Source organism: Tyto alba, unplaced genomic scaffold (genome assembly GCF_018691265.1).
Source record: "Tyto alba isolate M040663 unplaced genomic scaffold, T.alba_DEE_v4.0 Super-Scaffold_17, whole genome shotgun sequence".
In the NCBI taxonomy this organism is placed as follows: domain Eukaryota; kingdom Metazoa; phylum Chordata; class Aves; order Strigiformes; family Tytonidae; genus Tyto; species Tyto alba.
The window spans coordinates 14352938-14368545 of record NW_024881279.1 but is presented as its reverse complement, the minus strand read 5'-3'; the positions used below and the strand labels follow the sequence as shown (position 1 = coordinate 14368545).

Genomic DNA, 15608 nt, shown 5'->3' with positions numbered 1-15608 from the left:
ATAATGCAGCAAAACATGGCTAGGGTACAAAATGGGCTATGGCACTAGTTACCTCCTTACATGGGAAGACGTTGCAGATGTAATCAAAGGAGAAAGCCAACATTAAAATTAAAACTGTATTAGTGAGTCCTGACAGGAGCTGCAGCAGGGATAGAGGTGGAAAAAAGTGCTTATGTTGAACAGGCATCAAAGGTTAAAATTAACTTATTTTAAAAAAAAAAATTTACAGCTGCAGTTTGTTGCTTTTTTAAACAGGAAAGGGAAACTACTACCATCTCCCTATTTGTGAGAAAGCCACAATGTGGTGTTTGTAAAGTTGTCAAAGCCACTGTTTGATCCTTTTGTTTTAGCAAGTTTTACACACTGTAGTGAACAACTTAAAGTTGATATAATGCTCTTTGATCAGTATAATCATCTCATCAGTAAAGTGTACAGGTGTTGCTTAATAAAATTTAGCTTAGTGCTAATTTTTACTGAGAAGTCTAGATACTAGCAAATGTGGGCCACTGAAGGATTCTCGGTGATAATTTTGCATGAGTTTGTGGTTGGTTGGGTTTTTTTTTAAGGACTGTTTGTTCTCTATACTGTCATTTTGAGACAAGCCTAAAGAATGTCCTCCGGTTGAAAAGGCAGCAATGCTTTTTTTCCCCTGTGAAATCACTCCTTGCATGCTTTCTAGAGAGCCTAAATAAAAATCCCACCCTTCCTTGCAAAGCACTGTTGTCTGTATAATGGGGAGTTACTTATCACATGCAGAATGTGAAAATGTGCCAGTTGCGCAACATTAAATGTAGTTGCTTCTAGAACTGGAATTAGCGGTGGCTGGGTCCATTTTGTTTTCAAAGCAGGCAACTATGAGGTATCCGCATCATCTTCTAAAGCAGGTTCTTGTGGGCGTAAATGATTCAGACAAAATGTTACCATCCCTTAATTCTTAGTATGAGTTTTAGTTTCATAGAACACATGCCCACTGTCTACCTGTACCTAACTCTGTAGGTCATTCCGTGTAGTTGGTCGTGTTGAATACGATGGGCAGATTCTAAATCCAAATTTTCTAAGATGTCACATTATTATTTGCAGAGGAATGTTCTAGCTAATTTGAAGTCAGAAGAAATCCCTTATTACTTCTCAGTATGACTTCCTATAACTAAAGAAGATGAATTTCAACAAAATTCTATTAAAGCAGTAGCTCTTTTGTAAGCACCAAAAAAAATCTCAAGATTGAACAGGTTACAGATTTGACTTGTGTTTAATTAGCGCTCAGCATTATGCTTTGCCTTGAAAACAGAATAATTAATATATTGAGCAACACCGGGTCCTAAGATATGTACAGCCTATTTTGGGTAAACTGATGAAGTCTGGGTGAAGTCCTGTTGCAGCTGGAAACTTTAGTAATCTCTATTGAGGAAAGATATAGAAAGGAATTAGAAACTCTTTTTTAATGAAAGATAGCTGAAATGAGCTGAAATACTGATGAGAATGAGAAAATCATCATTGCAGTAAGAAAGCATATCTTTTAATGTGTGATAAACTGACTTTCTCCTGTTTTCAAGCTCCTAAATTTCTGCCTTCCAACCAGCAACAGGGCAAAAGACTTTCATCTTGCATTTTGATGAAAGCTTGGGGCAGAGTACTGTCCTATTCTTTAGACAGAAGCTGAATAGAGTTGCTCTTAAGTAGGTGGTAGACAACATTTGAATATGCCTAGTATTTATCACATCCTGAAAAACTGGACAGCATTATTAAATTCTTTGTTGCATCTTCTGATTTTTGAGTATTTGTCAGATATTTAGGAATGGGGTAATTATTAATGTTGAGGATAACATTACTCAAAACCAATTCTTTGTTTGTAACACAAAGAAAGAGGGAAAGACAATCGGCACTCTTTTAATTATTTGTATTGTTGTTTGCTTCCCAGTTTACTGCAAAGACTGGCTTTAGTGCCTTAAGCAATCCTTTTGCTGGTTCTTTTGTAGACTACACCAGAAGCAGTAGAAATCTGGAATAAAGAACAAGCCAAAAATTTGTTTGAACAGTGTAATTAGAGATTCAGTGTCACTAATTAAAAGACCTGCTGGCTGGCTCACAGAACCTGTCCTTTACTGAAGCAACATTTACCCTTTGGTACAAGACATATCTAGAAAATAAGATGAATGTACTTGTCAAGTCTGAAATACACAGTGCAAAAGCATTTTTACACAAAAACCACAACTTCTAAACAGCGGTTTAGGGATCACTTAAATGTATCCTGTGTTAGATGTGGCTTCACTAACTCCAAGTTATCAGGGTTTTAGACAAGTGAGATAATTGTTCTCCAAAAAAAATGATTGACACCATTACTTTCAGAGAGGGTAAGTGTCCTTTCTTGATTCACAGAGTAACTTCCTCATGGTTAGTCTCTGCTGAAGACTCACTCAGACACATGTAACTGGCACAGACATAATTCTGGAAATTTTTTGAGAATCATGAATAATGATGTTTCACAAGTTTTACTGTAAGTATTGTAGTTTCAGTAATCTTCCAAAGCTATGTTGCCCTTTTGTTGGTAAAACAGGATGCTACTTGAAATCTAACCCTATATGTGCTTGGTTTTGGTTTGTTGGTGTGTTTTGTTTGTTTTGTTTTTTTTTTTTTCTTTGGTAAAACTGAGGAAATAGTGTTCTACAGAAATTCTGTGAGAAGTTGTAGCTAGATAGTTTTCTAAGACTGAAACAAAATCAGTAACTTTATAGAAACAAGTAGTAGGTGAAAAGTTCTATATATGTATTATTTTCTATTCTTGAGGCATAGGCACAGTGAATAGAGTCAAAGAAATGGCAGCTTGGGAATATTTCAGTCTGAACATTCCAGTTTTATAGCTATAAAACTGTGTGTCTGTGCCTAAGAGGCAAGATCTATATTTCAAGTTTATCAAGTTACATGATGAAAAGTTTAATTTTTTTATTAAGCCTGCACAAAATTATAGAAAATTATCTAGAGTGAATGAGAAAATTATTTAATAGTTTTGCTTATCTAAAGATTTTTTCTAAACCCAAAATTTTAAGCCTGCTAATCCTGAGCTTTTGTTTATTTGTTTTTTATAAACTAACCTGGATATTTGAGAACTCACCTCTACTAGCTTTCCTCCACAAATCTCTGCAGTATGATGATAGTTGGGAAAATCAGCTACTATTTTCCCTTCTTCCATTTTAACAGTTGCCTGTAATAGAGAAAGATTTAATGTTCCCTGGGGTTACTGGCATTTATATTATCAGATACATTGTAAACATCTGTACAACTGATGCTTAAAGTTTCTACTTTTAAAAAGTAGTGCATTACACATGCAGCTCTATGAACAAGACTAAAATCCTTGAGCTTTAGTTTGTAAATGTTCACAATTTAAGTAGAAAACTGTTAATTAACAATATATTCAAGTTCCATATCTACAGAATATTCATTCATAGCTCTAAAAATGATCTGACAACAGATCATGCTTCTCATTCAGTCCTCAGCATTTTATGTGTTTTTTTTTGTTTTGACAGTGAAGTAAAAGGCATGATTGTATGAGTTAATTTTGAAGTAGCATTCTCAGATACCAATAACCTGCCTGCAAGCAGCACAAGTGTCTCTGTGAACAAGCGATGTGAATCTTTACCCTGGATCCAGAGTTTCATACCTCTAACTACCCTAGAATTCATCTCATTTAAGTATAGGTGAACATGACTGCTCAGTCTGCAGTCACACCTTTATACTGTAATACGTGCTACCTGCTGTAAGAGCTGCTTCTGTATGGAAGTAGTATGCCAGGATGCTGCTGTAAAGATTGGAAATATTACAGCAGCTCAGCTGAGCACCAAAACTAGATACGTAGTTCCACCACAAAATCAGTTTTGTCTGTGTTACTAGTCAGTCTTGCCATGCTTTTAGCAATACAGACATATTTAGTGGAAGAAAAAAGTAATTTGCAAAACAAAGAGATGAGTGGACCTTTTTTACCAGATACAAGGAAACCATCTTACTAGTTTATGTATTGTTTAGTGACACTATACTGAGAGCCATTTACTCTGCCTCCATCTTTGGCTACTTAATAGGCTTTGGACTGCTGAAGTGCCCAGGGACAAAAAGAAGAGAATGGAATTTCAAAACTGTTAAGCTTGCAATAAATTGACTAAATAGAATTGTGTCTTATTCTGTTAGGTTTCACAAAGATTTCTCAAAGCCAAAGACATGTTGTTTTCCCTCTCAGAAAGGTATGACTAAAAAAGCATTCTGGAAATCATGCAATGCTACTGCTATTCTTAGTTTGTCACAGCTCCCTGATGCAATTGCTGGTTTTCCTCTCTTCAATGTATAAAGCATTTAGCCAGTAATCTATTGCAGGGTTCAGGACACCTCACAAGCGCAGAGTTTAGCTGTCCCAAACTGTTTTATCCTTTTAAATGGATGAGAAATTAATAAGTAAAGCAACCATTTTATAGCAGGTTTTGTATCCAGATTTTGTCCATGACAGAAGCAGATCAATATTGTGTAATCTTCCATCTTGCTAGACGCTGCTTAAGTTGCAAGTTGTTCTGTACTTCCAAGAGGAAGGAGAATACAGAGATTATTCACTCACCCCCAACCCCCCCCCTTCCCCCCCCCCCCCCCCTTCATTCTACAGTCTTTTGTTTAAAGGCTCAGACACAGGTGACTTCAGAAGGTGAGCACTGCTGACAGGAAGAGCTAGGGACCATAGCCCTCCCCTCAGTGTGCTACAGTTGCTGCAGGGAGCTGGATGATGACACAGCTGTCAACCAGCTCTTTAGAGTTTTAATTGGCATTACATTTGCTTGAGCTGCAGCACCAGAAGATGCTTGGCACTCATTCTGTATTAGTATGTACAGTTCTGAAGCTTTAGCTCTCTTTAAAATCAGATGTAGATATTTTGCTATGTTTATAAGCTATGGCAGATGAAAAAATCAATTTAAGGAAGACATCCCTGAGACAGATTTGATTTTCACCCTAAATTAAAAAATAGCTGAGACAGCATAGAACTTAAGAGCTAAATTAATTTACCTTGAACTTTTTACCACCCATTGTCTCCATGTCTGCTTCCTTGCCAATTGTGAATGCATTGGTTGTGGTGTGGCCTCCTGGGAAATGCTGCGTCCAGGTGAAGTCATTTCCATTTTGCACCACCTCAGTGACAATTTTGCAATTCCTTCCCATTTCAACCTTGTCACTGGGGAGACCTTCATCGATAGAAACATACAGTTTATCAAATCTAATAGCCTACCAGCTGTATTTGAATTGAACCATACTAATGATATATTTGTTCTCAGACATTGATGTCGGAGCATCTGATTTTGGACAAGTTTGTTTGTTTGTTTGTTTGCTTGTTTGCTTTTTTTATCAATATCAACACCCTGAGTTTAAATTACTGGCATAAGGAAGATACAGGTACATCAGTGCATTTGCTAAAATAGTAAGTTTTGGGCTTGCATTCTTTTCTCTGTGAAACAATACACAGAATAAATGTACAGATACATATAAATATTCGCTTGTACTTAATCTACACATGCAGATGCATGGAATCTAATGTGTACGAACTCGTGCCCTTGCTATATAGCTGTACATACCTACTTACTATTTGTTACTGCTTTTTAAATAAATGAACACAACTGAATTTATGTGCACAGATTGTAGGGTCCTTAAGACCTTTTACAGGGTAACCTCTGAAGGAGGTTTGCACAAACTTCTGAAAGCATTCACAGAAACATGTTCCTGTGTAAGATTTTGACAAGCATTTTCATACTAAATTTATACTCTCACCAATGAATACTAAGGACAGAAAAAGTGCCTTTCACAATCACCCTACTGCAAATATCTTGACCATGCTGCAAACGTAATTCTGCTGCCACTGAAAAGGAATACTAGTTCTGTAGAACAGGACTATTTCCTGCAGCTGACTGCTTCTTACAAGAATAAAAACTGAATCTCCTTGCTGAAGTGCAGAGCACTCCTACCAGTCTTAGACCCTGTTGATCTCACCACATTTCAGTAAAAAAATTTATTTTTTTTTTTTAAGCAATTCAAACTACTTTATAACCTTTAAGACTTACACCCCAAGACATACTTACCAATCTTTTTCACAAAGTCATCATAGTTCTCATCGCCTTCGAATTCGTATTTGCCTGCGAATGCCATGTTGCCCTGGTGATGTGGCTGGTAGAGCAGAATAGCAGCTGGAACAAAGAAGAATGGATAAGTGCAGATGGCTTGAGGCCCTCGTTTTTATAAACCAGCCCAAGCTGTTCAGCCCACCTATTCCCACACCCCTTGGAAATATACTTTTATGATCCATGTGAGTCACTTGCATGGAGGCCATTGACCTGTATGAAAATCAAGGTTATAATTCAGTTATACATACTTGATAATAATCTGGAGAGCAGCAGAAATCAAGGACAAGAACTCAGTTTTCATTTTAGTGCGTATTTAAGTAAAGTAATATATTTTTACTTTTAAAATTCCACTGATTTTGCATTCAGGATGGAATAATGTTAAAATATCTTAGAATGAAACAGGGAAAAAACAGCTTCAAAGCAGTGTCTTGAGATTGCAGCCTTACTCTATTTGGAAGCATACCCTATATCAGTTAAAATATGAGAATAAAAAACAAGCCACATGGATTCCTAAGTAATTTTGGTAGGATATGGGCAATGACAAGATTCTGGGTAAATTACTGCATGTCTTACCTTATCTCCACACAGAAAAAAGAATTATAAAATATTTTACATTACTTAGGTGTTAAAGCACATTAGACTAGTCTGTAGCACCACATTCTCACAGCCTATTTAATATCAAGAGACAAATAGTTCTTTGTATTGCTTAGCAAGAGTTTGCACAAACTACAAAAAATATACTTCCTTTCCAAAAGCAGAGCTCTGATTTGTGTAAGATAACTGTATGTTAAAAGTCACGGAGTCTGCTGGGTAATTTAGAACTCATACAGGAGATGTCCTATGCCTAATGAATCCATTGTGCATACAGATAGTGGAGTAGAAAATTCTCAGCTGCTGTGTACTGGCATAGCTCCACTGGCTGAGACCAACAATTTTTAATCTGAACAGAAACATTCCTAAGATTTATGTGAAAATGGTGTCACAGATTTAAATTTTATTTTATTTAAAGTAGTAAATTTGGGAAGGAACATCTGTTTTTCCCTAGTTTTAGAAAAGTCTGGAGAAATATATAACAGTGTGCAACAAGTTTTGCTGTAGGCAAAGTGGGTCCCATTTCTTAAATGCAATTAATTTAATCCCACATGCTAATGAAAGAACATGCCTATTTAGAGTCAAGAAACTGGTGAAAACAGGAACATAGGCTGGGTTGATTAAAAACATGGAAAACAAAGGTCCACTAAACTTCACCACTGCTCTCCTTCATATACTTTCAAATTAATGTATTCTATGTAATAATTTATTTATTTCTAATTAATAGGCTTACCCATACTCCATTTTACCAGAGAATGAGACAACTTTCAGTAATGGGATGAAACCTCAGTAAAATAATAAATATAATAAATCATGGTATAGCATTACTGTAAAATGATACAAATTAGAAGCACTGCTACATCTAACAGTTTTATTACCAATAACATCATCTTTGAATTCACACAGTCAGTTGTACACTCCCTCAGCCTGTGCTCTAAACCCCTCATGTAGGAGACTGTTGTTTGCAAGCTGTTCTACCGAGCTGAGACAGAGCTGTGCCTCTGAGTGACTCCTGCCTCCTACGGGTCCTCTCTGGGATGGTCACCTACTGCCTGTGTCTTGCTGTAGCTCACAGATTCGGGACTGCACGTAGATTATGTCATACTACTATTAAATTCAAGAGGATCTAGAAATAAGACAGCCCGTACCCAACTGTTTTGTCACAGCGTATCAGTGTAAGCAATAACTCCTTAAATCAGTATCTGTCAGAGGGCTCTAAGTTTTTATTAAACTTGAATATATTTGCTATATATACATATATATTTAATGGCATATTACTTGTCAGGGTATGTCGCAACTCAATGAAAGAAAATCCTCTTGAATTTGTATTAATTTTTTATTTTACTTACTGAGCTGCTTTCTTCTATGTAAAGCCTCTGCTGTCCGTAAGTTACAGTCTTTAAACCAATTACAGAATACACAGGGCATATGAGGTTTGAATAGGAAATTATTTCCCATTTTAGGAAAATTTTTGCGGTTTCAAAACTTTTCCTTACAGGGGAAAAATGAGAAGGATTCCAGAATACACTGGCTGATAGGTGAAAAGTCTGAATCATGCGAAAAGGGGACTTCTAATGGAAATTAATTTTCTGACCAGAAAAAGCTTCAGAAAATTCCAAGTCAGTTTTGTGAGAGATTATACCTGTGGAAGAGATCTTACCTCATGTTTATTAGTTGGGAATTCATATTAATTCTGTTGTTTCTGGTTTGGGTTGGGTTTTTTTTTACCTACTTCCTCTTCTAAAGACTGAGAGAAAGTAACTTCAAATATCTTCTTATGAAAGAAAACATAAAACTTTCAAATGGAGATTTGGTTTTTGAAGTTGACAACAATCCTTTTAAAATTGTTTGTCTGCTGTATGTTCCTGGCAGAAAGGCGGTTTTCTAGGACAGATGCAGAAAGCGAACAAGAGCAAAGTGTAACAAAATCATGGTCAATTTGTAAAATAAAAATGGAACAAATGTCCTAGGACTTACTGCTTTCCCACCCCTAACCCTTCACTCTCCTCATATTTACTCAGCTTTAAATTGTACCATGCTGTGCAGTGGCTGACTATATTGTGCTGGAGTTCATGATGCCACAAAAGCCATACCATCTGCTGTCTGCACGCAATTAAAAGGATGTCTCCATACTTGAAATAGAAGAGATCCATATACCTACCCTCTGTGAACATTCTCCATGTCCTGTGATTAGCATTCAAAACACAGGAGTGTGGGAGATAAGTCTAAAACTGGAGGTTTCTGTATCAATTACAAATATATAAGATTCAGGGAAGGAACAGAGAAACTTGTTTTGCTGTCAGTGTTTTCTTTGCACTTCTGATTTAGAAGTGTCTGTAAAATCATTCTGACTCTCCTGCAACCATATTTGACAATTAGTTTTTTAATTAAAACTCTTTCAGCTAATCCCCAAATTGCTGAATTCAATGACCAATTGTGCAGGAGCAGACAACTGAAAAGGAAACTTTCTTTATCAGATGGATCCAGATGCTTAGGCCCTATCTATATAAAGAAAAACAGCATTAGCATGGAGAACAATGAAGTGGTTGCACATACATAGAAGCCTCAGTTCTTATTGCTATGATAAAGCTAGGTAAATACTAGTTAAGCTACAGCAGTGTAAATTCTATGCCATTAATAAAGCAAAACTCTAGTAATCTCATACACATATTCAAAAATACCATTTAGAAGAAAGTATCATCCAGCCTATTTTATACATGAGAAAGCTGAAACACTGAGTAAAAATTACCTATCAGAGCTTATGATATAGTGAATGGATGATGCAGCCAGTAAGAAATCCTAAATCCAGGCCACAACCCAGTGTCCAGAGGATGGCACATTAATTTAAAGATTCTTATAAGAAACAAGCCCTCAGAAGCAAGCAATGAGAGCTGTGAGCGACCCAGCCGTGCTTTTGGAGAGCGGGTGACCGGCAAGACTGTCCTCAGGCCAGCTGAGCACTGCAGGCCTCTGTCTTGCACTAGGCTCTCAGTGTTCCAGAGAGACACGCACAACCCTGTGGAGAAGGTAAATGAACTCAAGCCAGTGACTATTCTGTTTACATAAAACTTATTGGGGGACAATAACAGTGGTATAGTAACTCCACACGGACCTTGGATGATAGATCAAACTGGATAAGAAAAATGCTACAGTTCCATGAAACAGGAAAAAAGATAATCAGATTATATGATCTTGAGCTTTTATGTTCTCTCTCTCTCTAAAGATCAAATTATATTGATAGCTTTCTCTGATGGGATATAAAAATGCTGACATCTACACAACTATACAATACTTAGAGCTTACCTGCAGTGGGAATGTAGTGGGCATAGAGCCAGCATGTAGTACAGTAAATTACCAATGAATAACTATTTGACTGGGTGGGTCACTCTTGTCACACACTAAATATGAGTTTATTCACCTCCAAGGAGTTGTACGTTATGCTGTACATGAGAGTTCCAGAGCAGGTTACAAACATCCATCCAAACAATAAAGGTAAGGCTACACAGCCTTAATAAATGTGCTTGCTCTGCCTGGCTGCTCAGGATCAGAATCAGTTTAGAACAAGTTTTGAACAAATGTGCCATCATCTGTACTTGACTGTGCAGAGGAGTTTTTAATGTGCATTGTTAATTTGCAGCCATACTTCTGCTTACTTATTCTGAAATAAATCCTTATTTTCATTCCTGCCTTTTCTGTTATAAAATGTGAAGAATTTTGATATTATATTGGAGAACGAATAATTTAATTAAGTAGTCTTCCAAATACTGAGCTAGGTCAATTTTTATTCCAAGAATAAAGAATAGAGGTCTTCTGACTTTACTGAAGTTATGGTCACTTGGACAATTGCTAAGGTTAGTCCTCCAGGTCCTGATCTCTTCAGCTTCAGCTAAAACCAGTATCTATTTAATGACCTTACACTTTGCATTTATAATATTTGTGATTTTCCTACCTCTTCAGAACTGTGAGCCTGTGATGTTGGTTGCTTTTGCATACCTCTACAGCAGTGTGTCATCCTTGGTGGGCTGGTCATTGAACTAAATGGTGCAGAGAACTCTACAATTACCCACTAATAAAAAAAAAAAAAAAAAAAAAAGTTAAACTTAAACCAAAATTATCTATGTCTATGTATACATGTATTTTAAATACATGATGTGTATTTAATCCATTCCAACTACTACAATGTAGAACCTGCACACTTCTGCAAACAACCTTGGTTATGTTATACTTCTGTTTAACAGAAGTCGGTTCAAATCTAACTGAATTAACAGCTATAACTGATACCAGTGGAAAAATAAATGTTATTTCCCTAGCATAAGGTAAGAATTGTAACAGAGAAAGGCAAAAGAATAAGAAGATTCAGGTATAAAAGCTGAAAGCAGCTTTCAGAAAGTGGCCATTATCTTCACTGTACTTGGCATTATCTATCATTTTCAATGGAGAAAGATGCAGCTGTTCTTTATGTAGGTCAAAGAAAATATTATTCTCTAGGAGACTGTGTCTGCCATCTGGTGGCCAACTGTCAGGGCCCGTATGCCAGGCAGCATGTCCTACACTGAGCCCCACCTCACCCGTGCAAACCCCTGGCTTCAGTTAGAGCTTCCCGCGGTTTGCAGCTAGCCCCGTGCCACAGCTGAGTCTCCAAGATGAATCTCCGATCCCCTCATTCTCTAACTGTAATAAAAAAAAAAAAAAAAATTTCCACCTGAGCAGGTTATAAATAGCTCAATAAGAGTCATGTTAAATTTATATTTATACAATATAAAAAAATGTCAGTATTTATACAACCAATAATCTTAATATGTTTCATTTTGGGACATAGTTTTTAATGAAGATGATTTCCTAAGCATTGGTTTACGGCATCACTGACATATCATACAGTGTTGGCCTTTGCTTAAACACAGATACATTTGTATTGCTATCTTGGCAATCAACAAGACACAGGACTGCTTCATACAGATTTAATTAAACATTATAGATCAGAGGCCACTGAATTTTCAGTGGGAATTATCTACAGTTGAACTAACACTTCAACACAATTTAATGAATCTAACTTTATATGCAGATGCTATTTGTGGCAGGCTGGCATTTGTGAAATCCACTGAGTGGATTCAGCTGTCAGAGAAACGGAAATAAGGGTGTGCACGCTTAGATGGAGCAGCCCCGTTTGCAGAGAGAATGCAAGGAAATGGCATAACTTTATTCTGGAAGGTCTAAGGTGCCCAGGCTTTTTACACTGAATTTGTCTCACTGAGTGGGGAAAAAAACCCGTAACAACCCCAAAACATTCATTCACAGCTGTGCTTACCTAACGTTGAAACCTGACTCACTGATCTAATATCAACACATAGTAAATCTCATATTTGAATGTGTATTGTCAGGACTATGGGCAGGAATCAAACTACTAGTTAACAATGAGAAGTTATGCAGAAAAACTCAACACTGTATTTGAATTTATCAGGATGATGTGAGTTGTAACAATGTGGCTGTTGTAGACAGCATGAATAAGTTGTCAAAGAAGTAAAACTCTTGTGGAAGCTTATACCCAAAGGAAAAAATCATCTAAAGCAAGCAGTTAATTCACTCTGTCTCCGAAGACAGCTACCTATGATATGCAAAGCAGCTGAGTCTTCAAATGCTGGTAGGTACAGAGGAAACTCTCAGGAACCAAATCAAAGGCCTCAGATATCTTTACTTTCATAATTTACTTGCCACAAAGTCATAAGTATAACGCTTTTGCATTCTTTTTGTCATGTCAGAGCCACCCTGCCCTTGAATGTCTCCCAGCATGCTTTAAAGTTTATTAACCTTTCAGATGTGTTGTATAAAGCCAACTGATATACACTCAAAGGCAAAATGGAGATAAGGAAAGTAATTCCATTAGTGAATGAACTAGGCTGAGTGACTACCTTTGAAGTGCTTTTAGAACTGGAATGCAATTGAACGAGGAGTACAGATTCACAATAAAAGGAGAAACTCTCCAGTGAAAAGAAAGTTACACTTAATGATTCCTTCAGAATGAAACTTGATCAGGAAAGCTTGTAAATTCTTAAAACAGCTGTATCTGGCAATTATTCAGAAACCCTCCATAGTAAATGGCTAATGATTATTAATTCCTTTGGTATTCAGAGAAATCATTCATAATGAATTCAGAATGAACTCATTTGGTGTTAATGTAATGTGTAATTCCATGGGAGTCCTATTATAATGTTGTCTTATTAAGTATCCATTTAGTATAGTACTAGGTGCTACTATTCTAAACCCATAAGCAGTAGAAAAGTAATTACCGACAAGATGTGGCTGAATTATTGAAAAGCTAATGCTTGTATGGACTACAAATATTTAACAGAAATGTGCCAGCCAGCTCTACAGGACTTCTACAGGTGACACAGTACAGACTCTGCCATTACCCTAGATGTGACATTCTGATGGGTAGGACTGGCCTACCAAAAACAGGAAAGAGATCCTACCAGAAGCTCAGAGATAGAAACATTTGCAGGGGAGGAAGGCACAGAGCTTCTGAAAATCCAGTATTTTTGGGCTTCCCTGAAGGAAATTAGATTATTTCCTGCCAAAACATTCTACCAGGAAAACCTTTAGTCTGTTTGGATCTCCAGAAAGGTAATTTCCAGAGAGCAAGATAACCAAGTGATTCATTCAACCTGTACAAGCTGGCTTAGTTTCTGTGAGAAATGTTTGATTTTGCTGCCCCTGACTGGTGTTTCTGATTTCTGAGTGCTAGCTCAATGGGGCTGCTGAGGTCTGGCTTGGTCAACTAAGAAGACAGAAAACTAAACCTAAGGAGAAAAATTAGAAAAAAGAAGCGCTTAGTTGTCAGGTGGTTTCATCAGTTTTCAGCTGCTGTGGTTCTCTGAACTATCTCAATTGCAATGTCAGGCCCTCTGCCAGTACAACAGGAGGGACAAGAGAGAAGAAGGGAAGACAAATGGCACCACCATCATCATCATGTAGCCCTTTTATTGGCCTGGTAGTGACTGCAAATCATAGAGCGGCCAAGAGCAGGCAGAGGATATGACAGTGCTGCTCAAATTGCTCAGGTGATTGCTAGTTGTTCTTGAGTCACCTCCTGCTTTGTGCTAGCACAACCGTTCATGAAGTAGTGTAACAAACAGAGTGAGAGCCTGATTTGAATTAAAAATACCACAGATAAAATAAAAATGTATTTTTCAGCTGGACCAGTGTTCTGATCCAGTTATTTGCATGATCACACAAACAGCTGTACTGGCATAATGCAAGTATTGGCATGGAAAAGGGAACAAGCAGCTGGTGGAATATAAGCACAAGGTGGCTATGCCACTGAAAAATGCTCATTGTAAACATGATGTGAGTTATACTTCATGACCTATATTAAAGGAATAAAGAAGTTCAAACAGATAACTGTAATCAAGGCTCTGGAGAAGAAAAGCAGAATATGCTCATGCTAATTGAGCTAGTGATGTGTGCCTAGTTCAGGTTCACCAAACAAATTTTCTGCAAGCTGATGGCTCAGTACAAATTCTCTGAACTCATTATTTCCTATTGTCTTTTCAGAGTCCAACACAAGTAAATCAAATCAGCACTCCAGGATTCAGAAGCACCAAAACAAAGAACTGTGAGGGATATCTCTGTTATCATTTCAGTCTCTTTTAGAACTGATAGCACTCTATCCAATTTCTTGTCTTTGTTACTGTAGCAGGCAGTTTACTCCCTGGTATGTAAAATCTTCTTTCAATTTCTAGTTTAAATTAATGCATGGATATATTCTAAGCCTGTTTGTACTTGTGCCAGCATTGCCCCTTCTCTTAAGTAGAACTCTTCTCTGAGTTTACCCCAAACTCATTTAGAGAACAGTTAAATCTTCTTTTTTGCTAGCCAGGCCAAACTGTTAGACACTTCTGAAATGACAGATTTTTTCTTCCTCTTACTATCCAAATATTCCTCCTTACTTACTTCATTTTCAGGTAACCTTTTTGTAACAGAGGTGACTGTGACCTATAATATATTCCAGCTCAGAAACAAGTTTCATTGGTACACTTTCCACCTTTTAAACTAAGATCACTAACAGACATACCAAAATGTTTTGGTTTTACAGTAAGATTGATACCAGCAATTCTTGTGAATCTAATTGTTCCTACCTTTCTTCAGCATTCTTCCCTTTAATTAGTTCTCTTATACTAAATGTTATCAATTGCATCCAGTTCAATGGTAATGGGGACTGATAGCAGAAACAGGAATCAATCTTGATTTTTAAGTTTTAGTAATGACTATAACAGAAGACTTGAAGATTTTTTTGTTACGTCAGTTTTGATTCATGTAATCTGAAAATGCACAGTGAAACTAATTTTGGTTACTATCAATTTGACTCACAGAAAACTGTTAAGATTTCTTTAAAATATGATATTTGAATTAAGAGCCACTATGGAACATTTTGAACCTCAATGGTTTCAGTCTAGTACAGACAATTTTTTAAAAGTTGCTAAAATGAAAGATATAATTCAACTTTATCTGCAGTCTTCTGGTAAAAGTAAACTGAGTTAAAGCTACTATCTTTACATATTTCTTTGTTCCATGCATTTATACCAAAAGTCCCTAACAGAAAGTAACTATGGTTCTAATAAAGTTAGTAACTGATAACCCTGAAGACAGGAATCATTACAATTCCTGTTTCAACTTTTCTGACCAAAACCCAATAGTCATCTCCCCTTTATCTACACAGTTCATGTGATGTGTTGTAAAGATTTTATTACTTGATAGTGTCTATATGACTGTACTTGCTGACACATCAGGACAACATAGCTCCAAATGGGAGCTTATCTTCAGTGTAATCTAGTTTAATTTGGAGACGTTCGTCACATGGTTGTGGTCTTCCAAGCAATCCTC

At 36.8% G+C, this 15608-nt stretch overlaps 1 protein-coding gene across 12 annotated transcripts in view; it reads right to left on the bottom strand.

Annotated features, from left to right (window-relative positions):
- Positions 1–1494: 1494 nt before the first annotated feature.
- FABP6 (fatty acid binding protein 6) overlaps positions 1495–15608 on the bottom strand; it is a 45863-nt gene continuing 31749 nt past the window's right edge. For 11 of the 12 annotated variants that reach the window (XM_033006361.2, XM_042789935.1, XM_042789933.1 and 8 more), the window contains 4 exons: positions 6099–6203; positions 5035–5210; positions 3110–3199; positions 1495–1999 (listed from right to left, as the gene is read on the bottom strand). In XM_033006361.2, the coding sequence (XP_032862252.1) occupies positions 1946–1999; positions 3110–3199; positions 5035–5210; positions 6099–6203 (425 nt within the window). In that variant the 3' untranslated portion in view covers positions 1495–1945. Of the gene's footprint in view, positions 2000–3109; positions 3200–5034; positions 5211–6098; positions 6204–10680; positions 10798–11299; positions 11403–15608 lie in introns of all 12 variants that reach the window. The other variant, XM_033006407.2, reaches the window with a different exon arrangement.